This window comes from Dermacentor albipictus, chromosome 1, assembly GCF_038994185.2.
Source record: "Dermacentor albipictus isolate Rhodes 1998 colony chromosome 1, USDA_Dalb.pri_finalv2, whole genome shotgun sequence".
Lineage (NCBI taxonomy): Eukaryota > Metazoa > Arthropoda > Arachnida > Ixodida > Ixodidae > Dermacentor > Dermacentor albipictus.
Genome location: NC_091821.1, coordinates 110577158 through 110602775, shown reverse-complemented (window position 1 = coordinate 110602775; position 25618 = coordinate 110577158). Strand labels below are relative to the sequence as shown.

Genomic DNA, 25618 nt, shown 5'->3' with positions numbered 1-25618 from the left:
CATGCAGTCAGGGACACATCTGCCCACTCCTCCCTTCTGCCACTCTCACATACACAAGAGATGCATAAATAATAAATCAGCTGCAAAATTGAAGTGTGGTTATGTGTGTGTGCAAATAGGTAATTATTTTTGTGTGCTATAAAAATTTTGTGCGACAGCACTAGCACTTTCAATTCTTAAGAGAGGCATGTCGTGCATCTTCTAACATCACAGTTTACACAATTACTGTAAAGTTGTTGAATGTCCTGCAAACTTTTCTTTGCAGAGTTTTCTGTGGATTGAAGATAAAGCCTTGATTTGTTTAATTCAAGGTTAAAGAAATTGTTCCTCCACAAGCCACAGAGGGGCAAGTCATCAAATCCAGCTATACAGGCAAAAACTTTTGACCACTAATTCTACTGAAATCGTAAAGATTTTACACAAAACTCCCTTGCTAAATCAGGTTCAAGAGTGAAAGCTTAACAAAAAGCTTAAATTGCATGCATATAAAATATAATCTTCGTAAAATCTTTCTTCTGGGTTTGTGTAACAAAGACACACTGTCTAAAATTTATGAGCATGGAGTAATGACAAAGGAACAAGCATTACTTATGTGGGAAGCAGCGCGAAGAGGTAGCCTCCGTACCCACGGTTCACTTTGGCTGGCCAGCCATGGTGCCACGGGATCTCTGGAGCGGTTGATATTGCGGCCACTCAGATCGAGCATGCCGGCATCTTTACTCGCTCTACATGCACGTGAGCCCTCTTTTTCTTCACCGACTCTGGAGGCGACAGTCGTGCCACTACGGGACCCCCTCCCCCCTCCTAGTGCGAAGCACGATTGAAATGTGTACAAAAGGGGCCGGTACAGAAAGAATAAATGAATGTGCGGTGTTTAGTGGTGCAAGGGCCAGGTAGGGCCAAAGAGCACCACGCCAGTGTTAATGAGTTCACAGTAGAGTTATGACTTCTATGAAGTTCATGTGACGTGGCTGTAAAGAGGCCTTAAAAATAGTCGCTATAAGGTGCGTAAAATCTATGTGTAGTAAGATTATGGCGATGAAAAATGACGGGTACTATTAGCATTAAGATGCATTGTGAAAGAATCATACGACATACAAAATATGTCGGATGCTAAAATTGTCTGTAGCACTACTGCCTAACCAGAGCCCTTGAAACACAAGGGCCTAGAGGCATGTGCTATACAAAACTATCACAGCGGCATCCTCTGAAAAGAGGAAGCGCTACAAATGTATGGGGCTATTAAAATGTAACACATCATCTTTCAGGAAATCTAGGATTGTGTTGGTGTCAAAGAGCGGTTCTGGGCTGAGGAACATAAAAGGATGGAGGGGAATGTGCTGCCGGTATGCTAGGGGAAAATGTTTCTTTCTCTCAGATTCAGCTTCCCGACACTCCAAAAGGACGTGGAGGAAGATGAGCCTCTCCCCTCTTCTGCCACAGGTTGGAGGTTCATTTCCAGTGAGTAAAAAATTATGGGTGCCAAATGTGTGTCGTATTCTGAGACAACAGAAATGGACATCTGTTCAACGTGATTTTGTTGCAGAGGGCCAGAAACCTAATTGTGGCTTTATTATGTGCAGCTTATTATTTGTTTCCCCGTCCCACAACCATTGCCAAAGGTTTCGTTTTTTTTTTTTTCGCAAGAAAAGCCTCAGATCTGAAACAGGGACTGGAGCGGTAGGATTAGCAGAGTGCGATGCAATTGACGTGGCCATCTGGTCTGCCAGAATGTTACCTTCGATGCCCCTATGGCCAGGCACCCAGCATATAATGACAGGCTGGTTAGATATACACGCTTTACACAGGATGGAATAGAGTTCATTAAGTACTGGATTTTTGTGCTTACAGAATGACATCAAGGCCTTGACGGCACTTAGGGAGTCTATATATAACCGATTTTTGGAGTTTGGAGTTCCTTATATGCTTCACAGCTGACAATAGTGCGTAGGCCTCAGCCGTAAAGATATTTGTTTCTGGATGCAGTACATCGAATTCCGAGAAGGATGGAGTGACGGCTGCATAGGACACCTCGTCATGCGACTTCAATGCGTCTATGTAGAACTCCGTGCAGGGGTGCTTGTACTGGAGTTCCAGGAAATGCATTCGGATTTGGATCTCTGGAGCATGCTTTATTACTTGTAGAATAGATATATCACATTGTATCAGTTGCCACTCCCAAGGTGGTAGCAGCTTAGCTGGAGGCATTAGGCATTGTTTAAAGAGTGGGACATCCATTTCAATGCTAAGCTCCCTCACATGCAGTAAAAAGGGATGTCTTACAGAGGGATGATTATGAAAGAGTGTAGCACATGTCATATCGTTAACGGTATTATAACACAAATGCTGTTGGATCAGTGAACTTTCAAGAAATATGTTAGGCTTATTTATGCTCTCTGCAGATGGAGTGACGAGGGCACAAGCGCCTCTGATTGGCTGTCTGAGCAAGCGCTGCAGGGGGGCCAGGATAATTTTTTGCAAGGGGGTGTCGACGGCTCGCCCGAGGCAGCACGGTCACGGTAGGGAGAGCGGTTGGATGGAGCCGCGCCAACGGGTTTCCCCGCCACTACGAGGGAAAGCCAACTTCTGGGGGCACTTTTCTGTTGCTTGAAGTTCGATATATCTGGAGTCGCTGCTATTTTTGTTCGACGTATGCATAATTTTTGCTATATATGCTCGTAACTATACAGTGTTCAGAAATTGTTCGATACATAGAATAATTAGATGTAAACATGTTCGATATAGTCGGGTTCGACTGTGTATATATATATACATATATATTTACCATGTGCACCATACCAGTACAATACATTCAACATTCCAAGGCGGTTTATGCAATAGACAGTACAGAAAGTATATGGCTTCAGACTCTCCGCTAACACTGAACCTATCGCTCAAGCGTTAGTTCACGGAGTCGCTTTTGTCAACGAAACACCTTGCAGTAATTCCCACAAACTGCAACCAATATTCTCGAACCAATCATGATAAAAAAAAATTACTGTTCAGTCCCTCAAGGTCAGGAAATTGCCACGGATCATGCAAGGGCTCACGCAATCACTTCACACACCTGCCCTGCGGTAATGGCAGCGCAGCGTGGAATACATCTCGAGCGAGGATATGTGCATGAGCACAGCAGAATTTAAAAAAGATCCATTATCATGCTATCACATAACAAATATGTGCGCAATCAAGCACATCATGTGACAATTCATGAATGCCTGAAATATGTTCTTGAATGCTCTTGTGCACAGCTACAGAAGAAGTTTTGCTGTATACCTTGAATTTGCATCTGAACAGCTTGGGTTCTATTAGGCTTATTGCTGATTGAGCATCACTGCTCGCACCTGGCAACCCTTCGTGCCAAGATATCATTCACTTAGTATAGTGACGACAGCACCGAAAGAGTGCTAGTGTACATAGCGTGTAAGCACACATGCACATGCAAAGTGCAATTATCTGGTGAGTAAGCATACGTAATGCTTTGAGGAAACAGGACTAAGTAGATTCAGTCGTGGAACAGTCATTTAACCTTTTGGCAGACTGTTCAACGTACGTCTATATACCTGATATGGCCTCACATTAAACTAAAATAGTCAATACACATATGGCTGAGCTGGCTTTGTGCACATCAATGAGGTGTTCTGGCTGAAAATTACCTAACTATACTCATGAACAACTTATTAGCAACAGTCAAGTAAGGCAAAACACACCAGTGAATGTAAAAGTTTACTTATTTTGAGGCTTTTCCCTTCTGCGTCTCGGCAAACACGAAACCATCGCACATGGAAGCTACGTCGATTCAGCGTCTGTTCCGAGCAAGCAAAAGAACTGTCAAATGCTCGTGAACTACTTGGCGCAATAACCCATGTGCAGAAGCTCCACCCCCATAGCTTTCTAATCATAGCCACAGAAGGTTGTCCACGAGGTTGTGCAGTTTCATTATACAGTTGACTCTCATTACAACGGACCCTGACAATCTGACAAAAAGTATCCATTTTATCCGAAATCCGTAATATTCAAAACGCCTCACGATGTCTAACAACTTTATTGCAAAGAGTGAGTGACGAATATCCAAAGTAAAAAAACAAACAAAGTCACAATTTCACCCGAAAAACGAAGCATCGATTGCAATAGCAATTTAAACAAGCATGGCAGCAGCGAGTGAATTGACCTTCGTGCTGTCTCTCGCGTCAACAGGAAATAAACGTTGAAAGCACAGTGCATACGAAGCTACAGGCACTGGGCGCACTTTGCCCACATCACAGATCGCTTTGAATATGAGGTTTGCATGGGCGCGCACTTTGTTCACATCACAGATCAGTTGCAAGATACAGCATCCACGAGGGCACACACTTTGTCCACATTGCAGATCGCTTTCAAGATATGGCACCAGCACGGCTGCGCCGTAAGCAGACCCCGGCAGAGTAGAACCCCCTCGATCTCTCTCTCTCCCCGTGCCTCATGCGCGAAAAGAGACGGTGCGGTTCCTCCCTTGAACGCATGATATTGAGCCGCGATCGTCAACTGCTCCACACAAGAGCCCGTGTCAACACGGAAAAAGTTCGTTTTATACGCCCCATTCTGACAAAAATTGCAACTAATTTCGTGCACTGTAGCCAATAGTCCATTGCAATGCAGTCCGTTAAAAGCGAACTTCGTTGCATTAATAAAATAGGTAGAGCAAAAAAAGGTTGCAATATGGTCCATTACATCCGAAAGTCTGTTGTACCCAGGATTCGTTGTAGCAAGTGTAGACTGTATAAAATAAAAGGCGGCAGTTTCACCTAACAGGCGAAGCATTGATTCCAACAGCAAATTATTAGAGAGCTATACAAAGTTAGTCATTTTATCAGGTGCATAAACTGCTGTAAACATTAACTTACTAACTAAATTAACAAGTACATTGTCATTCGCGCACAGGCAAACATAAACACATCTACCTCAATGACTGCGAACACTCAATGTCATAACGCTGGGATGATGGAGAACAGCGAACGAATTTCGCTTCATGCTGCCTCTCACTTCAACGCGAACTAAGAGCGCGAAAGCACAGTGCCCGTGAAGCTATCATTTATATCCGGTCAGCTAGCCTTCAAACCCAGCGTAGATTGCCTCCAAGCGCATGAAGACACTGCTGCATAAAGCCACCATACTTCCAAGTCGCACCCTCGCAAGCTTCCGTTCGCACCTACAGCATACGGCGCACGGTCACAATGTTATCGCACTTGGACTTATGCAAGAAATGACAGCAACGACGACAGCGAAAATTCACCTTGAATGTCCATATAATTGCTATCGCAATATAATGACTTTCTTTGCGCATGTGTCGTATAAATCCCTTTCTAACATTTAGACTTGCAATAGGCATTGCGAGTTTGGCGCGCTTCAGACGAGCAGGAAACATTTGCTGAAGTAGGGCATGTCCATGCCACGCCCTAGGGACATGCACGACTAAATCGAAGTTGCAGTGAAGACGTCAACAGGTTTCTTCTAATATGCACAATCTCTCTTGCATAACTGCACCATGGATCATGTGAAAGCTGATCAAATTATAACCACAAAATCTGCTCTTCCAATCATGCAGGGCTGCAAGGAAGGTCCCTACAATACTCATAAGCAAATTAGATGTCAGTGGTTGAGTACATGTATTACACAATATATTTAAAGTGGAACCGCCAACAACTATCATCAGACACCCTCCCTGCAGAAGTCTGTGCCGTGTTGGTACAAGAAACACCAAACTGCAGCACTAACTGCCCAAACCCAACTTCTACACAGCGGCAGTACATTAAACATCCGCCAGAGAGAAATGAAGCTAAAGCATGAAAACTGTTAGTAATGGAGAACCGACGGCATCAGCTATATTTTTTGAGCCACATCGTTCCTTCCCAGGATGATAATAACAACGGCAGTGGCCTGCTTTAGGCTTTCTTTGAGCTGGTGCCTTTTCACATATGTACCAATGCGGCCAATTCGCCACATTAATCAAGTTTATTTCTAGTACAAAGGCCTCTTGTCCTGTAGTCTGTCCGACCCACGTGCTGCAGTTTCACGCATCACGGTCTCGGTATACCATGCTCGGGAACTCTCTTTGAGCCAAGCGACTACCTCAAGAAGTTGGCGTGTTGTTCGGTTCAGCACTCCCCCTTGTCATCTTATCTTCGTCCATGTCTTCTTGGTGCGGCTGCCATTTCAAATATGTACCAACACACCCAATTTGCCACATTAATCACGTTTATGTTTTGTACAAAGGGCTCTTTCTAGTTGTGTAGTCTGTCCAACCCATGCGTTACCCTTTCACATATTGCGGTCTCGGCATGCCGTGTTCAGGAACTCTGTTTCTGTCTCTGGGCCAAGTGACAACCTCAAGAAGTCAGCGTGTTGCTCGGTTCAGCACTCATCCTTGTCGTCTTGTTTCTGTCAGTGTCTTTTTTGCACTGCTGCCTTTTCAAATATGTACCAACACGCCCAATTCACTACATTAATAAAAGTTGATTTCTAGTACAAAGGGCTTTTCTCGTGTAGAATGTCCAACCCATGCGCTGCCGTTTCAGGCATTGCAGTCTCAGCACGCCTTGCTTGGGAACTCTGTCTCTGGGCCAAGTGACTACCTCAAGAAGTCAGTGTGTTGTTCGGTTCAGTGCTCGACCTTGTTGTCTTGACTCCGTCAGTATCTTTGCTACCACTTTTTCAAATAGGTACCAAGGGTCCTATTTGGGTCCAACGGAAAACTATTCTAATCTGTTTTTATTCCAAATCAGCCACTTGCCCACCATGAAAGGTCAGAATGGTTCAGGTCCAGCTCATTAAGCGGAAGCCACAACCATATGGGCAGAGCCGATCCATTTTGACCCATCACAAAGGGCTAATGGCCGATTTGGAATATAAACGAATTGGAAGTTTTACGTTTTGCCGACCCAACACGCCCAATTGGCCAAATTAATTAATCACGTTTATTTCTAGTACAGAGGCCTCTTTCTTCTCCTGTAGTCTGTCTGACCCATGCGCTACCGTTTCACGCATTGCAATCTCAGTATGCCGTGCTCGGGAACTCTTTTCTGTATCTGGGCCAAGCGACTACCTCAATAAGTCAGCTTGTTGTTCGATTCAGCACTCATTCTTGTTGTCTTGTCTCTGTCTTTCTTGCGCTGCCGCCTTGTGAAATACAACCCTAAGATTTATCACATTAGACAGAGCAAGGACCCTATAATACAACAGCACTATTACAAATGTATACCTGTAGTAACAGTATACAGCTCTTTAAAAAGTGCAGTACACTTGAAGGTTACTTCTTAGCAACAGGATCACTACAGTGGCTTTCAAGAGCATAAAAATTGCCAATGAGATATTATAAGAAAATTTGCACATTTTAGTTAACCATAGCATACATCATAACTGTATAATTGAAACTATCAACTGCTCAATGCCTTTTGTGTATTGATAAAATTTAGCATTTAGGGAAAATGGCGATAAGTCTCTGTCCTAGTCACCCTCGTCATCCCTTTCTGCTTCAAGTCTACTCCATGTCAAATTGCAACCATTTCTGACTTCACATGAAAGAAATTAGAATGCCTTAGTACATCACCACCACTTCATTAATGCAGCTATACTTGCACTAGCCAGGTGCAACTTGTTGCAAAGGAAAAAGAGGGACAACCTGAGCAGATACGAACAAGACTAAGTACTGGTCATTGCTGTGTTCTTTTTTCACTTCATCTATGCTCATTATAGCGTACAAGCAAAAGTAAATACACTATCGTCAGGGATGCACTGCAACAAGCAGTATCTGGCAGCACGAATGTTGAGAAATTGGCTCCACAGATGCACACACAAGTGAGGACCGCTGTAATGGCCAGCAGAGCCAGCAAAGTACCAGAACACACTTAGATGGTACAAGTACATAGTACTTTGAACTCTCACTTGAGTGAACTTCAAGGGACCCAAGGAAATAGTTCACTTAACTGAAAGTTCACTAAACTGAATATTCACTGGAATATCGAACAACATGGCGCACAGCAGACGTGGAGTCAAAAGTGTGAAATGCAATTTGTGGAGTTACGTACATCAATATAACGAAGTGCGTAACAGTTACGTTGCTGCCTATCTCATTTTGAAGAAGAAAAAAATCTGTAATTTTCGCTTGCACTGGTGCTCTTAAAGCACAAGTAGTTACAAAGTTGACCAGAACGTCTATGTTTTCGTGTACTTCTAGCACAGCCTGTTGCGGAGACACGAAGTCTCGCAACTTTCCAAGGCATCTTACAGTCTCAGCTAGAATTACAGGAACTGAATCTTCCATTGAATCTTCCTCGTCGCACTCTTCTGCTTCGGGACGAACACTGGAAACAGTTTCCAGACCTGAAGGTTCAGCACAGGTAACCAGCTCACTGTGACACTTCACAAAGCCGCCGCTGGAGGAGTGATTAGGGGGCGGCAGGCATCGGCTACGTCAGCGCTGGAGAGCGCAAAACACCGTTGAACTGATTTCAATAATGGGCCCGGGTCTACTGACCAAGTTCGCTCAACTGAAATATTCGCTATTTAGAAATTCATTTAACTGAAATATTTTTGCATTGAATGCATCGGAAAGCTGCTGACGATTTTCTAAAAGTTTGTTATTCTGAAATCATCGTTAAACCGGCGTTCGTACAACTGAGAGTTGACTGTACTCAGTATGTTACATGAACACAGATTCCAGTGACGCGCAATCCATTTAAAAAACTAGCACTTTTTATCATCATCATGTTTCAGAAGGATGTGTGACAGCAGAAAGGGTGATGAGGGAAAACGAAAGAAAGCATATAAGAGGCAACAAGTGGTGAACACCAGATGACAAATGAACATACACAATATGAAAGGGCAAATGAACAATGATGACTAGCAGGTGAATATCAGATCCCTTTGAGAGGAATTTGCGGCTGCATTCTTGACCTGCCACTGAGAATAGTACTGCCTTGAGCCATGTGATACCGAAGAAAGCACGCGTATCTCAAATAATTTAATAGAATATGCAATTTCGCAAAACATCGAAAAAGATGCAAAGCCACCTTCAGTAACATGCAACTCACCATCCGATGACAGGGCAATGTAATCACCAACCACCACTTCATTACTTCATTCCATATACTTCTCGTGTGAAGTATTTTTGACAGCATATCTTTTGTGTGACCAAACACACGTGCATACCTGCCAACTTGGGGACTTCGAAATCGAGTGGGGAGACTCGACCACAGCCACCCGAAGCAAACGGACGTGCCGTCGGCGCTCTCCGGACCCTATAATCTGCACGACGAGAATGTACGTGCCGTCGGCGCGCACTCTGAACCGATCCCACGTGAGCTTTGCCCGTCGCCCCATGCCCGGGCCTCCCGAGGCGCGAGCTTTGCCCGTCGCCCCCCGCCCGGGCCTCCCGAGGGGCCGTGCGCTGTGTGTGCCAGTCACCACGAAATACGCACGAATCCTCTCCGTTTGCACCGCTGCTGACCGCTAAACCTACATCCGAACCTTTTTTGGACCGTAACGATGTCGGAAAGTCTGCTCCTGGCTGGCCGCCGCACTGAATCTTGCCTCGCTAGAGGCTAGGCCAATCACTGGTAGCGCACCCACCCCCAACAGCCATGGAGGTGCAATCGCAGGGCGAAGACCTCGACCCGACAACGTTCAGACCCAGTAAGTGGACCACGATACTCCGCGCGTACAAGGGAGGCAAACGAAGCCCAGAAATGCTGGTTGTGCCTCCTCATGCAGCCCCTGTTCGAGATAAGCCTGCCTCGCCCGTCGTCGGTGCTCCGGCCGACACTGCCCCTGCGACCTCCAAGCCGACATACCGTGCTCAACAACAACAGCTGCGCGTGATGCACGCAATCGCATTGCGAAGTAAGATTCTTGCTTCACTCCCTCCCGGCACTATAAGGGTAGTCTTCCGACCAAGAGGAGGCCTCGCTTTGAACGGAGCCATGGCGCAGCCACTCATGAAAGCTCTGCGAGTCACCACCGCTGACCGGGACCTAGGAGAGTTTCACCTCCGGATTCACCCGACGAATAATACCTTCACGGTCGCTACACCTCACGAGTCAACGGCCCTTCACCTCATCCAACTCAAGGAAGTGGTCCTTCAAGAAACCAGTTACCCTGTCGCCGCCTACATCGCACCGCCGCCCGCTGCTGCGCACAGAGTCATCTCGCAAGCCTACTGGGCAGAAACACCAGAAGAGATGCTACAAGACCTCCAGAATCGCAACATGGAAGCTGATATCATCGCAGCCCACAGAATGGGTAGGACCCTTTCCATATTGATCACATTTGCGCGTGGCCCAGTCCCTCGCACCATACGCTACATGAGTGTAGTGCATAGATGCACGACGTACAAGGGAAGTCCAGACGCGTGCACAAACTGTCGTTGACTGGGCCACAGATACGACGTGTGCCCCCACCTCAAGAGTAGTCTCTGCCCGCGGTGCGGGGGACAAGCATGAGCTGCAAGATGTTCCCTCCTGCATCCCGATCTGCATTCTCTGTGGGGGGCAGCACCTCACGGGCACCAGCTCGTGCAACGCAAGAAATGCCACCACCAAACGACTTAGCCCACCGCCCCAGAAGACAAAGTTCCCTACCAAGAAGGACTTTTCCCCGCTTAGCACAACCCTCCTGTCTACCTCTACATGGGCTTCCAAGGTTGCCAAGACGAACATCATGACCTCCCAGGACTCGGACGTGAAGGCTCTGCAGGATGAGGTAAGGCAGCTCAAGGCAGCCCTCTCTACCTCCACCCCTGCTTTACCCCCTACTCCACCATCTCCATCTTTTTCATCCACCCCGTCCGACCAACCCCCTCAGAAAAAGAGGAGGCCTGATGAGAGCCCAGTCCAACCTATAGACCTGGAAGCCAAATTTCAGGACCTCACCCAAAACCTAGAATCCAAGTTCACAGAGCGCATTACTGCGCAGGTCACTGCACAGTGCCAGACTATGATTGAAGCTACCATTACCGGTATAATGGATAGGGTCATATCTAGCATCGTGGCCAAGGTTGAGGAGCGTTTAGCTAACCTTATGCCTGGACTCTCAGCGGCCTCTCCACCCGCAGTCCCACCTTCTGCACTCCTCCTTCGCCCCGCCACCCTTCAACATGGCTCCTCCGAGGCACCATAATTCCTTACAAATTATTCAGTAGAATTGCAGGGGCTTTCGGTGAAAGCGCCACCCTCTGCAGCAGATTATCGCCAATTCTTTGTCCCCACCAGACATTATAGCTATCCAAGATGCCAATGTTTGCAGGCACTATTGCCAGGATACGCTGTTATCCCCTCTGACTATACTGATCTTCCTTGATGGTTACATACGTCTGTAACACCTTGCATTACGCGGAGCACTACGTTACTTCCCCTATTGCTCATGCCTTCATCGAAATTTTACCCCACACCCCTGCACAATCTCCCCTGTTCATGCTTAACTGCTATCTTCTCCCACGACAGCCGATTCACCTACTTGCTCCACTCCTCAAATCCGTAACCCAAATGGCCGGATCAAACCCCCTACTGGTTGCCAGTGACTTTAACTGCGCTCACAAGGACTGTGGCTATCGACGCACCAACCACAGAGGCACAGTTTTATACACTAATACGCTATTACTTCACCTGACCATCTTTAATGATTTTAGCTTACCTACGTGGGTTGGTAACAGTGTTATTGCCGATACTAGCCCAGACCCCACGCTTGGTAGAAACTTGGCTCCCACAGTGGGAAAGAACACAAGCCACACTAGGCAGCGACCACCACCTGATTCGCATAGCGGTGAACTATCGCCGACCTCAGCGCAAATTTACCGCTAGGCACACTAATTGGGATCAGCTCAGTAAATTTAGGCAAGTGCAGCCAGCACTGGGCCCCTTCGACCTAGACACCTGGACTACTCAGTTACAGAAAGACATTCGCCAATATACCCAAACGCTCGATACTACCCCAGACACCCCCGTTATCGACAGTACGCTCACCCACCTTCTTGAAGCTCAAGAGAACATAACGCGAAGGTGGAGAACTCAAAAGCACAACAGGAAACTAAAACTCAACCTCACCCAGCTTCAATCCCAAATAGAACGCCATAGTGCCACTCCTTGCAAAGCTAACTGGGCTCAGGTTTATGACGGCCTCCGAGGCAACCTCTCCACAACCCGCGCTTGGCACCTGTTACGCCATATGCTCGATCCCACGCAATCTAAAACTCAGACGCGTCGTAGCATTCGCCACCTCACTCATAACCATCGGCAGGACACCGACACCTTCCTCGCGCAGGTGAAATGCACCTATACCATCCCAGGTCCTCCTTGCAAACATCCCGAGTACACTGGCTCACCCCAACCACAGCTTGACGCTCCTATTACAGAATCTGAATTTCGCGCAGCCCTATTGAAATTGCGCAATACCACACCCGGGGAAGATCAAATTACGAATGCTGCCATCCAAAATCTTGATGAAGTCTCCATATCTCACCTCGTTACCTACTTTAACGAGTGCTGGGAGGCAGGTACCCGCCCTGCCTCCTGGAAGCATGGAAAAATTATATTTATCCCAAAACCCCACAAGCCCATCACCCTCGAGAACATCCACCCCATTTCTCTTACATCTTGTCTCGGCAAGACCTTTCAGCACATAATCCTTGCCCGACTGACAACGTACATGGAAGAAAATCACCTTTTCCCCCACAGTATGGTGGGCTTTCATGCGCATCTATCTGCGCAGGATGCCCTACTTCAAATTACGCACAATGTGCTTGATGATACCATCCCCCATCTTACTAAAGCCATCCTGGCGGTTGACCTCATTTAGGCATTTGACAGAATTAGACACGCTGCCATCTTACGGGAACTGCAGGAACTACAGGTAGGCCCTAAGACTTACAACTACATTCGCGCCTTCCTGGCTGGCCGCACTGCCTCCTAGCACATTGATCAGCTCAGCACACCCTCTTATACACTCGGTGAATTTGGAACCCCGCAAGGCGCGGTCCCCTCCCCCCTTCTATTTAACATTGCTCTCATCCCCTTAGCCCAAGCTCAATCTCATCCCACACCTAAAACATACTCTGTATGCTGATGATATTACCACGTGGACCACTCATGGCTCAGACGGGGAAATTGAGGAAACTCTACAATTAGCAGTCGACACGATCTCCGCTCACGTATCATCTGTCGGACTTGAGTGTTCCCCCTCGAAGTCCGCGCTCCTCCTAATTAGACCAAAATCTGCTGCTAATTCACCCATCCAAATCACTTTACAAGGATCCCCTATCCCCATCCCTTCCACCCTGCACATCCTTGGCCTCTAGCTGCAGGATTCTGGACGCAATGACCATACCCTTAAAACACTCAAGGCCTCCACGCAATGAGTGTTGCAGCTTCTACGCCGCATATCTTCCCTGCACACACAAAGGTTTAGACGAAGCAGACAACATTAAAGTTGTACGTGCTTTTACGCTTAGCCGCATTCTGTACGCCACTCCATATCTCAAGCTGAACTGCACGGAAACCAAGCGCGTGAACGCCATGATCCACCTTGCAACTAAGGCAGCCCTCAACCTACCTCACAGTACTAGCACAGCCAAACTCCTTGCACTAGGCATGCATAACACGCTTCCTGAACTAGTTGAGGTGCACCTTCAGACGCAGTATTTAAGACTTGCCGCGAGCGCCACTGGCCGCCATATCCTCGCCTCCCAACGCATCAACATACCCGCTAATCAGTCAACCCTTATGGCCATTCCTCGACACATTCATACATCCCTTGTAGTGAAACCCCTTCCTTGAAACGTCCATCCCCAGTATCACATCTCTCGCCACGTAGCTCGCGCAAATGCCCTCCACAAGTATTACGGACGAGTCGAGAAAGCCATCTGGGTAGACACCGCATGTACAACGCATGAAGCTGTAGCAGTTGCTTACAACCCAACCTTACCCCAATCCCTAACTTACCATCTTTCCTCGGGCTCTACACCTGAGGAAGCAGAGGAGACCGCCATCGCCTTAGCCCTTTCGGATGCTGAATACATCTTTAGCGATTCAAAGACTGCTTTGTCCAACTTCCCCAGAGGCAGAATTCACAACCCTGCCTGGAACTTGTTGAACATCCCCATCCAGAATTTACCACGCAGGGTAGAGCTCCGGTGGGTGCCGGCTCACTCTGGGAACCCTGGAAACGAGGCTGCCAATAAATTGGTCCAAGGTTTAATTTGCCGGGCTCAGGACAGCCTCGATCAGGGTTTCTCGAGGAAGCGGGTGCACAGCTTTGCGGAGCTCACGCAAATACCCCGTTTGGACTGTTGGACTTACCCTCTCCCCACCCCTCCCTGACGCACTCCCAACAGATCCTCTGGAGACACCTCCAGACCCGCTCTCTCCCATCCCCTCATCTGCTATCCCACTACTATGGCATCTCCTCTACATGCTCCCTATGCGGAGACCCTCACGCCACACTCTCCCACATCCTTTTTGGCTGCCCTGCTGATTCTCCCCAGCAGGGACAGCCCGCCATATCAAGCTGGGAGGACTGGGAGGTCGTGCTCTCGTCTACGGACCCGACTCACAGCGTACTGCGGTGGCTCGGGCTGCCGACGTCATGAACAAAAGGAGCATGAACGTCTCTACGTAGTGCGGGACCGTGCGGTGGTCCAAAGACCCAGAGGAGTCCAAACTCACTTGCTATGAATAAAGTTTCTCTGTCTGTCTGTCTGTTGAGCGGGGGGTACAATGACAACGAAAAAAAATGCATATCATTCTATTTTTCCTGGGGAACAGCAACATCACAAACTAGTCTGAATGGCTGCCAGTACAGTTGTCTTAGTGCTCGTACTGGGACCAGAGACGATGCATGCTTGTGTGTATAATTAAGAAACATGTACTATGTCCCGTGACAGTGGCCCCTTTCCACCTTTCCTCTCTTAATAAGCTTCGCTGCATAAAACAGCTGCACTGCGGCAAAACTAAGTTACGGGGACCAGTCATTATTCAATGCATATTAGATCCTTGCCTCACGTGCACTCAACACACGCCTCGATTTGTAGCGAACAGAGCTAGGGGTACACTGCCTTCTATAGACCTTTTCAACAAGAACACCCTGGGCATCGCCATAATGCCCTCTGGGCTATGGTAATTGCGCATGAAACCTCACACAAAAGCACTGCAGAATCTGCCACATGCGCCTTTTTGCTCCCCTACTACAATTCAGAGAGGAGGGTCTCGCTATCCCCATGGTAAGGTCTGAAATGAATTAGAATACCATATATACTCGTGAAAGGGCCGCACTTTCTAGAATCTTGGCTGGGTGCGGCCCTTACAAGAATCAGGCCAGAGATAGCCCGCTAGAGGTTTGAAATGTTTGGCAACTGTAGCAGAAGGTAAGAGAGGTACAAATGACATAACGCTGCAGTAAACAAGCTCAGATGCCGGCCCATCGTCCCTGACCAGCACCGACTGCAAACACTACGAACATAGCCTATACAACATGCTACACAAAAAATAATAGCACGGCAGCGCCAACATGAGTGGCGTCGACGGAAAAGCAGCCAGCGTCATCTAGTGGCACAAAACTAGCTCCGCTTTCTGGCAGCCCGTTATGAACTTTTTTTCAAAAATTCTGGCCTCCAAGTGGGGGTGCCACCCTTACACAAATATATATAGTGTTCAGAGATGCGATCAGAGATTGTTGTTCCTAGCACGTGTTCAGTTTCGCAGCGTGCGATTGGCCTACGCCATGCCAACATCGTCAGCCGCAGCGCGCAGCTATGTTTTTGGCGATGTCAAGATCACAGCACGCTCCTGTGTTGAAACCAAGCAAGTCATCTGCTAGGAGCAGAATGCAACAACAGGTGTGCAGTTTGAGCATCATGCGCTTGCTATGAGACCATTTTCACATGGCAGGTCTGGTGGATAGGATTGGATCCAAACAGCAGCTGTGGCGATGGAATGGCATGTTCGGATCCAATCCAGTGTAATTAGAAAAAAATGGCACTTTCAATGAAGGCTTCAGTTGTTGCACTGGCGTTGCTCGAGGAACAAGCAGAGCAGTTGGAGGTGCGAAATGCGTTGGCATCACTTTCATTTCTCGAAACGGACAGTGTGTTGGTTCTGCAGCAATCTCGGCCCCACAATCAGATGCCAGTGAGCCGGTGAACGTTGTTGTTGCCTCTTAAAAAGTGCACAATTTTCTCATCGTCTTTTTTTTTTTTCCGCTGTACACAATACTACGTAGCGACCATGCAGGGAAACTAATATTTATAAATTGTAGTAGTCATACACATTAGTATTGAGAACATGCTTATGCTTAAGATAAAAATGTTTATATAAAAATTTTATTCATTAGAAGGCGAGAAACATTTCATTTAGTAGTATATTGTGTGCAAGCAGACAATATACTACAAGACACATAAACATTCAGGGAGTTCACTGCTTGCCAATTGGCTGCTCTCTCCGTCTTGTTCTCACAAATTTTGCAGATTGCCCACTTTGTGACTTTACAGCAACTGAATGAACACTGCTTCAAAAAAACATCTCCAATCACACCTCTGGTTCACTATACTGTCTACATACAAATGGCAGATTTAAATCCAACTTTTGTTCGCTGCCTAGCACGCATAATAGCAATTGTGATGCGCCTTTGTTGCATGTCAGGCACTTTTTTTTTTTCTGCAATAGGATTGGCGCAATTTTTCTGGAGATTTTTGGCAGTTTCTGTAAAATCAGGAGGATGGGTTGGAACTTGGGAGTCTCTTGGACAAATCGGAAGAGTTGGCAGGTATGCAGATGGTCACTACAAGTGAATAAGAATTGAGCTCAACACACTTTTACACCACTACAGTGAAATAATAGCAATTACCTTGTGCTCTTTTGCATCCTATGAACATCCAGAGGGTTATTTCCAAATAGGTACCCGTTGCGCTTAGCAACGGCTGCGTCAGCATCCAGTTCAAAAAAGTAGCGCACAAATCTGCAATGAACATAATGTGGCACCAAATGAAAACATCAAATGAAAAAATTCCTTTCTGCACAGTTTGACATAAACATTTTTGATAAGCCATTATATAAATTAATGGCTTTGTTTAGCCTGCAGTATTAAGGACTCACCAGTTTACCAAGGCATTAAGTTATAGCCTGCATTTGCATGAACTGCACTTAAAAGAACAAGCTTAAAACATATAAACTGAGACCAGGAAAGGTTTCAGTTTTGCTCAGTCGCAAGCAGTATCGATCCCGTCAGAAGGGATTTGGGGGAATAAGAGGAATATTTTGGTACCTGTATGAGCTTACAGTTTCATACATCAGATCTCAAATTAACTGAGTTTGGTAGGATAAGTTGATGTTCACAGAATTCCACTGGTCCGTTGAATTCTGACATTTTTTAACATGCTAAAACCACAATATTATTGAGGCACACCATTGTGGGACACTACAAATTAATTTGGTCACCTGCGGCTCTTTGGTGCACCTAATCTAAGTTAACGAGCACTGTTAGATTTCCTCCCCATAGATATGAGGTCACGGTGTCTGGGATTGAACCCAGAAACTCAAGCTCAGCAGCATAATGCTATGGTCACTGTTTCAATATAGGGCATAATTTGCTGCATCCAAGTACTTTATACCTTGATTTAAGCACAATCCCTGTTCCACATTTAATAATAATTGGAAAACGCCTACTCTTATAGGTACAGGTCAAAATATATCCATGCAAGTTTGAAAAGTTTTAGTTTTAGACTGTTCTGAAAATACAAGCAGACAAACAACAGTGCCTAATCCAGATCAGAGTTGTGGAGTGGCAAGAGTGGCAAGAGTGGCAAGGATTCCAGAATGACTCCACAATTTTCAACATCCGGGACAGAAGGATAGCACCTGTTGGGCAGATGGAATGAGAGCCCAGTATTCCAGAATGGAGTTGGAATGGAATGGGCAGATAGTCCTGGAGCACCAAATATCCATTTTAAGCTCGACTTCAAAACCACTAAATTTATAAATTAGACTATACATCACCAATTAATTACGTTTCTCAATATTACTCTGTATCAGATCTTTGATTACTACCAATAGATGGCCACCTCAGCCACGATAATTATAAGCACACAGAATTCTACATTTCTGAATACCCAGAAGCCTTTCTGCATTACGATGTTGAAGTGTATTTAAAGACAGCAGCTTTTATTTGTGACAAATGATTCAATCCTAGCAAGAGCCTACTAAACATAAGACACGAGAATAGATGCCAAAAATGAATGGTTGCACCCTGCGCGAGTCAATGGTGATTTGGAACACACGCCACATTCTTTTTTTTTAACACACTGTCAAGTACTGAGAGGACACGATAACAAGTAGTCAGAGTTGTGGCAGAAAAACTGGTGCCAGTTAATATGCCAGTAAATATGAAACAACAAAGATTGTCTTGCAAAAAACATCAATGTTTTGCTTTTATGTTAGTCATCAAAGTAACAGAATAAGCTAGGTGGATGCATGACAGAGACAATGGTTAAAATTATTTTGTACTTTGCTTCAATTGAATAAAAATAGTTTCATAAGGATTACTGATTTTTGGATACGGCAGATTTTATTCAGAAGACAAACCTTGCTTGTATCACAGCGTGCGATGTTGTGTACAGCCGAACATGTGAGTCGCTAAAGTGAAGCTAACTTCAGCAGTCATGAGCAGTAGCTGTAGGCGATTAGTATTTGCAAAATCGGTGTACAATGCTGCCTGAAATTAGCATCATGTTTGGCTGTGAAAAAGACATGCTTAATCCTAAATAGAAGAAAAACTGCGTAAACACCCCGAAATGAAAGTTTGCTTATGAAGACCTCAACTCTTATAGCTTTTATTTTTTCATCGTTACTTTGATGAAGCCTAGAGAATAACTAAGCCTTTTTTTATTAACCTTTTTTTTTTCATGTGGGAGGAGCTTTGGAAGAATGGACCTCATGGCAGGCTACCTGCTCGCCTGTGACGCAGTTCATTTTTCCAAAACTGACATGTTTTGGAGATACTCGTATTATCAGAAAAACTGAATATACAATCACGTCACTTATTCGCGACTTTAACCCACACAGTGAACCCATGTATCTACTGTTAAAAACAATGGACATTCAAGAGATTACAGGCAACACACTGCAAAGATAACATGTCAAAACAGTGTTTGTTCTTGAGCAAAAATATAGCAGGCTGTTCTTGAGCAAAAATATAGCAGGCAACCTTATTTGAAATGTTCTTAAGACATCAAAAATATGTATTTAGTTACTAGGCACACAAGGGCTCAAGTTCTAAATAATTATAGAGCAAGCGCTTCTTCTACTGGAATTGGAGAAATCAAATGGATTGACTCCAGGAGTGGGAATTGTTCAACTCTCAGCATTCTGACGAGTTAAAAGGGGTGGAATTACGGGAATAACTTTTCGGAATGAAGTGGGAATTGAATGGAAGGCTCCACTCTGCAACTCTGATGCCGACATCTCAATTGAGCTCCACTTTCTGCAGTTCAGGATATGTAGCACTCATTGCAGTCAGTGAAGCATGTATGCTCATTTCGCTTTCCAAGTGCTGTCTATTGATAACTACTGTCTTGATATAGCTTACATCTGAGCATGCGGTGTCACATAGACGGGACTGCCAGAATCGTTTTCGCTTTGCCAGTTACCATGGCTTCCACAGCTGTGCTTGCCTGCTGTCACCAGTTACATGCTCAACAGTAATAGGCGTATCTACAGAAAGGGCAAGGGGGGCAATTGCACCCCCAGTCAGAAGTGGGAGGCCTAAGTAGGTCATATGCCCCGCCACTTTTGAAAGCAGGCACTTTCGGCTGCACTCTGTAAAAGTCTAACAAAACTACAGCTGAAGCTAAATTTTCTTATTAGAGTGGCCATGTAATTAATGCTCTTCTTTACTATGCATCCCCTGCTTGGACAGCGCGGATTGTCACTTGTGCCTTCTCGAGACGCCCTGTAGCAGATGACACGCGGGATTCGCAATACACATTCGCATTGCGGAGTATGCCTGGCGTTGGGCAATTCCCGCCCTAACAAATGTCAGCTTCTGCAACTTGCACCACGCCCACTTTTTTGGGACCACTATATCTGTATTTGAAAACACAATCAGCTTGCTACATTTAACCTGCGGGCGACGGAGAGGTCTGGATAAAGTATAATAATCAGCTGCGCCAAACGAGTGGTGTGCCTTACGGCATGAAATCATTTGGATTATCAAATGCTGGAACTATTTAATCTGTCCGGAAATAGCCTACATAGTGTTGCCCATCACCATAAAAATTTAATCTAACGTCTTACCAGAATAATTGAAGAATTTTATTGGGTAATCACGACTTATCGCAGATGTGCGCATTAAAATGACATTGGTCGAACGTGCAGAGCCATTTCAATACCAGTAGAACACAAACTTGAATTTTTTCTAAAGGTATGTGTCACTTCCAACTCTGATTTCATTTTCAGGCAGTTTATAAATAAGAGCTACACTATCACTTGTTTACCAGCAGGAGCAAAAACAGCAGATATTTCGTATTTTGAAAAAATGAGGGCCACTTTTTGGTCACATGCACTGAAAATTTGCACCATGTAGGTTGCGTGCTTGCTCTGAAAGGTTACTGAATAGTCGCTTTCTCCCAATTTCAAGGTGAAAGCCTTAAGTGGCTCCTATCCCCAATGGTCTAGAAAAATGTGGCATGCAGTACAGGTCATATGAGCTCGCTTTGCGCAGGCACAAGCTCGTGTGTTCATCGTTGTCTTCTACAGCTGGCTCCGATGCCGCCCATCATGCCAAAAAAAGGGGGGGGGGGGGGCAAACTTCATTAAGACAGTTAATTCAGGCACTCAAACACACGACCTTAAGTGGTAGTCGAACCCTCAAGCTTATGTGGAAATCAAACCCACGACCTCTAGTGTTAGGGCAAAGTTAATTAGGACAGTAATTTAATATAACTAAGGAACTACAACTCATGAATTTTGGTGTTAATTAGGGTGACATTAATTAAAATACTGTTAATTAAGGCATCGCCAATTAAGACACTCAGACCCACGACCTATGGTGGGAGAAAACAAGTAAAAACGCATTCCGATGAGAATGTCGAGTAATTCAATGAATGTCTCCCGAGGACGCAGACTTTCGCCTTCACCCTCTTTGGCATGTGCTAAAGTGACTCAATTTTTTATCAAGAAGAGAGGGGGTTAACCGAGGGGCTCGATTTTTATTAGTCATATCATGAGAAGCCAACAAACACTGACACCAAGGACAACATAGGGGAAATTACTTGTGCTTAATAAATTAAATAAAGAAACGATAAATTAATGGAAATTAAAGTGGATGGAAAAACTTGCCGCAGGTGGGAACCGAACCCACAACCTTCGCAATTTTTCATGTGTCATACACAGCATTTAATTATCCACCCCCGTTACAATCTGTAAGACATGTGGGGCATGTTTACATTTATTCAAAGTACGCAGCAATGTTCTGAGTGACCAGCGATATATGTTTATACAGTGTAGGTTCATTACAGCCTTTGTAGAAAGTTACTCATTGAAGTGCCAGGGCGTCATACTGCTGCTAGTAATCGAAATATTTCCTCGCTTTTCCATGTGTTTTCTTGCATCAAACGAGATTTGTGGTTTGTTTTCCCGTCTCCTCAGTAAGCTAAACAAGGACGTGTTTATATCTCGGGAATATTAGGGGCATGGTATGGCCATTGTCTAAGAAATGTCTCAGATTGGTGGGTTAAATGTGCATTTTCCAGTAGAATACATGTGCAAGTGGTCCCTAGCGTTGTTAGACTGTTTTACGAGCGGCGTAAAACTTAGGCGCTTGCGCTGGAATAACTACAACTAGAACCGAGATCAACTTTTGCGAACATAAGAACAATATGCCAAGTTTACGTACGATGGTAATGCATGATCAAATACAGCATTAAAAAAATTTTAAGGGCTCAAAAGTATTGTGCTGCTATTAGCTAGGTTTCCCAATGACCAAAGAGAACTCTGCGTTTGTTATTTTAAAATTTGAAGAAATACGCAGCATTTTAGGTGCAATGCGAAGTACAGTTTTAACGTTTGTGGCGTATTTAGAAGAGCTAGGAAGAATTATTAAGCCCTCAGATTTTTTTCTTTTTTCTTTTTCATGCATTATATATGTTTCACCCGGTGTCCTCATTGAGCTAATGGAGGCAGCTTCGTTATGTCTGCTGACTGCAAGGACAAGTTAATGGGTGATATGAAGGTGATGTTCAATATAGATGGGTAACTGGGGCTTTCACAACAAATTATGTATGCAAGCACTCCAGAGTGTTTGAGTGTCTAACGAGCGGGGAAGAATTAAGCCCACTGCCGTAGCAGAACTATGAAAGCCACCAAGGCCAAATTTAGCGAAACTTGGTGGTACGCTATGGAAACTTTCTCTGTGAAGCTAAATCCTGTTGGATCAAACACAGCCTTTGTAAAAAAATCTTGAAGCGTCAGAGCGTCTGATATGGCCGCTATCACCTATGCTTCCAGTTTCCCAACATAGCTGTAGGTTACAACAGGTTTATATTTTGAGTAAAGGTAATCCACAAAAAGGGAGACGTTAAAGAATTCAAAAAGTATAGGCCCATTAGTTTACTCCCAGTATTATATAAAAATTTACCAAAAATAATTCCCCATAGAATAAAGTCAACATTAGACATTAGTCAACAAAGGGAATAGGCTGGCTTCAGGATGGGATAATCTACAATGGATCACATCCATGTCATTAATCATGTTATCGAGAAATCGGCAGAGTACAATAAGCCTCTCTATATGGCTTTCATAGATTACAAAAAGGCATTTGATTCAGCAAAGATACTTGCAGTCATAGAAGCATTACGTAATCAAGAAGTACAGACCACTTACGTAAATACCGCTTACATAAATACAGTAGAATCTTGTTACAACGAACTTCACGGGACCGCCGAATTTAATTCCTTAATTTGAATTATCGTAGTACTGAAAAACCAATATTTGCATGTCAGTAATGTAACACAACAACGAAAATTACATACCTTTGCAGCAGATGCGCGTGTTCGTATGTAAATAATAAACGAGAACGCTGGGCACAGTTTAACTGCAATTTATTGCTTGAAGTTTGTAATCTTCTGGCGAGTAGACAGCAAGCGCTGCAGGATGAACGCCTCCACATCCTCGACCTTCCTCTGAACATAATCAGGGACATCTTTACAGCGCCCGGGGAATGCTCGCGTCCTTTCTAGAAAAATTAAAACATCCGAGCTGGAAACAGTCTCTTCCTCTTCATGTGTTGATCCAGTGTCGGCATCGTCTTCGTCACTACTACAATATTCTTGCTCACGCACTTTATTCATAATGTCTTCATTGGTGAGCTCCGCGGATGTAGCCACCGCGCTGCCGCTGTCATGTAATCATCGAAGGTCACCGCGGTGTCAACGGGGAGCTTCTCGGTAAGCTCATTCCACAGTTCGGGGTTGAACTCCGTGTCCTCGAAGGTGAAGCCTTTAAAAGGCCTGCCTTTCATCAGCAGTTGCTGATCGTGCTTGCCTTCACGTTCCACCACGATCCTGTAAGCATTTCTGCAGCTTGACGGATGTTTACCTGTGTGAGCAGCTTCAGTAGAATATTGATCAGAAGGCACTGCACAAGATGCTCCCAAAATTCAGCCTTCACATATCTGATGATGCCCTGGTCCAAAGGTAGGAGCAAAGAAGTACAATTCGGGGGCATATATTCAAGTTGCACACTGCTCAATCGCACATTCACGATAAGCGCCAAGCACTCGTCAACGATGAGAATTTTTTTGTCTTTCTTCTTCATTGTGTTGTCGAGCTGCAGCAGCCACTGAGTGAACGATTCTCGCGTCATCCATGTTGACTCCGTAGTCGCAAGGCAATAAAAGAATGTTTTTCAAGCAGCACGGCTCAGCAGACTTGCCAACAACTAGCGGCTTGAGTTTTTCCGTGCTCTTGGAGTTGCAGCAGAACAGAACCGATACGCGGAGACGTGATTTCTTTCCATCCTTGCACCTGTCACCATTGAAGTTCATTGTTTTATCAGGCAACTGATAAAAGAACGCCGTTTCATCACCACTGAAAACGTTGTCTGGAGAGAAAGACTCGATCTCTTGAAAGCGCTCGCTCCGCCAGGAAACTGCACTCTCTGCATCTGCTGACTTTTCTTCACCACAAGCAACCTGCCACGTAAAGCCATTCCTTTGCCTGAAGCGGTAAAGCCATCCGGCACCGGAGATGTCCAAGGCAGCCGCGAACTGTAGCGCCTTCTCTTGAATAATCGGGCCTGACAAGGGCACATCGTTCTCTCTGGCATCCTTAAACCATGTGAGGGCGTCATCGTCGACGTTCTCGTATTAGTCTACAGTTGGGAGCCCTGCTCAAAAGAGAAATGCAGGGAAGTCAAAAAGGCTACGCAAAATTAAAATACGAACAAATAGTGCAAATAGCTGCAGGCATAGAGGAAGCAATAGAGAAACATCCCATGGAAAGGTGGGATTATAATCAGAACTACTCATTAGCACAAAAATAAAAAAAGTAAAGGAGTAAACGGCTGGAGAGGAAAGAGGAAGCCACGAAGTTGGTGGAATAAGGAAATTGGAGACGCCATCGAACAACGATGGTTGGCATCACAGGAACACAGAGAAGCAAAGAGGATGCAGTTGCCTGAAGAGGAAATAGGCCAAAAATGGGAATCTTATCAACAAAGGAAACAACAAGTGCAGGTCCTCGTCCAGGCTAAAATAAAGCAGCCCTCTGATCGCTGGCTGGCTGAAGTTCGCGATGCAACTAAAGGGGGGTCAAGAAAATTCTCGAACCATATAAGCTGGCTGGGTAAGGCGAATTACAGAAAGCAGGAACAGATTCATGATGCCGAAGGAAATTGTTTAGAGGGAAATGACGCTGTGAACTACATTGCTTCAGTTATAGCAGAGTCATTTAGGAAAGACGATAGGGTAATTGCCCCAAATGAGAGAGCAACACAGGATAGCACAATAGAAAACAGCTTAGAACTGACCAATTTTAACTGGAAAAAGGCAAAAACAAATGTTCCAAAATGCACGTCCGCTGGAATAGACGAAATTCCAATCAAGTTAATTAATGAACTTGACCCAAGAAGCAAGGAAACGCTGATAAAACCATTGAAGGCCGTCATAACAAATAAGCAAATTCCGCACAGCTGGAAACGGAGCAAAATGAATTTGATTTATAAAGGGAAAGGTGATAAGAAGAACATAAAATCCTTCCGACCAATTACGATAACATCAGTTATATATAGGCTGGCGATGCAGGCGGTGAAATTAAAAATGCAGTCATGGGTAGAAAGTAATAGAATACTCCGAGAACTTCAGAATGGGTTCAGAAATAGTAGGCGCTTGAATGATAGCCTGTTCGTGCTTACCCAGTGCATAGAAATAGATAAGGTGGAAAATAGACCTCTGTATTTAGCCTTCCTGGACATAACCGGTGCATACGACAACGTGAACAGGGAACTCCTGTGGAACACATTAAATGATGAAGGTATCGGTCATGAGGTAATTGATTTTCTACAGGAAATATATCGAGAAAATAATGTTGAAATAACATGGAAAGGAA

The 25618-nt window shown here is 45.1% G+C and overlaps 1 protein-coding gene across 6 annotated transcripts in view; it reads right to left on the bottom strand.

Moving 5' to 3' along the window:
* Positions 1 to 25618, bottom strand: part of LOC135907720 (serine/threonine-protein kinase 31-like) — a 326396-nt gene that overhangs the window by 290490 nt on the left and 10288 nt on the right. For all 6 annotated transcript variants that reach the window (XM_065439440.1, XM_065439441.1, XM_065439442.1 and 3 more), the window contains exon 3: positions 16867 to 16977. In XM_065439440.1, coding sequence (XP_065295512.1) covers positions 16867 to 16977 — 111 coding nt within the window. The remainder of the gene's footprint in view (positions 1 to 16866; positions 16978 to 25618) is intronic.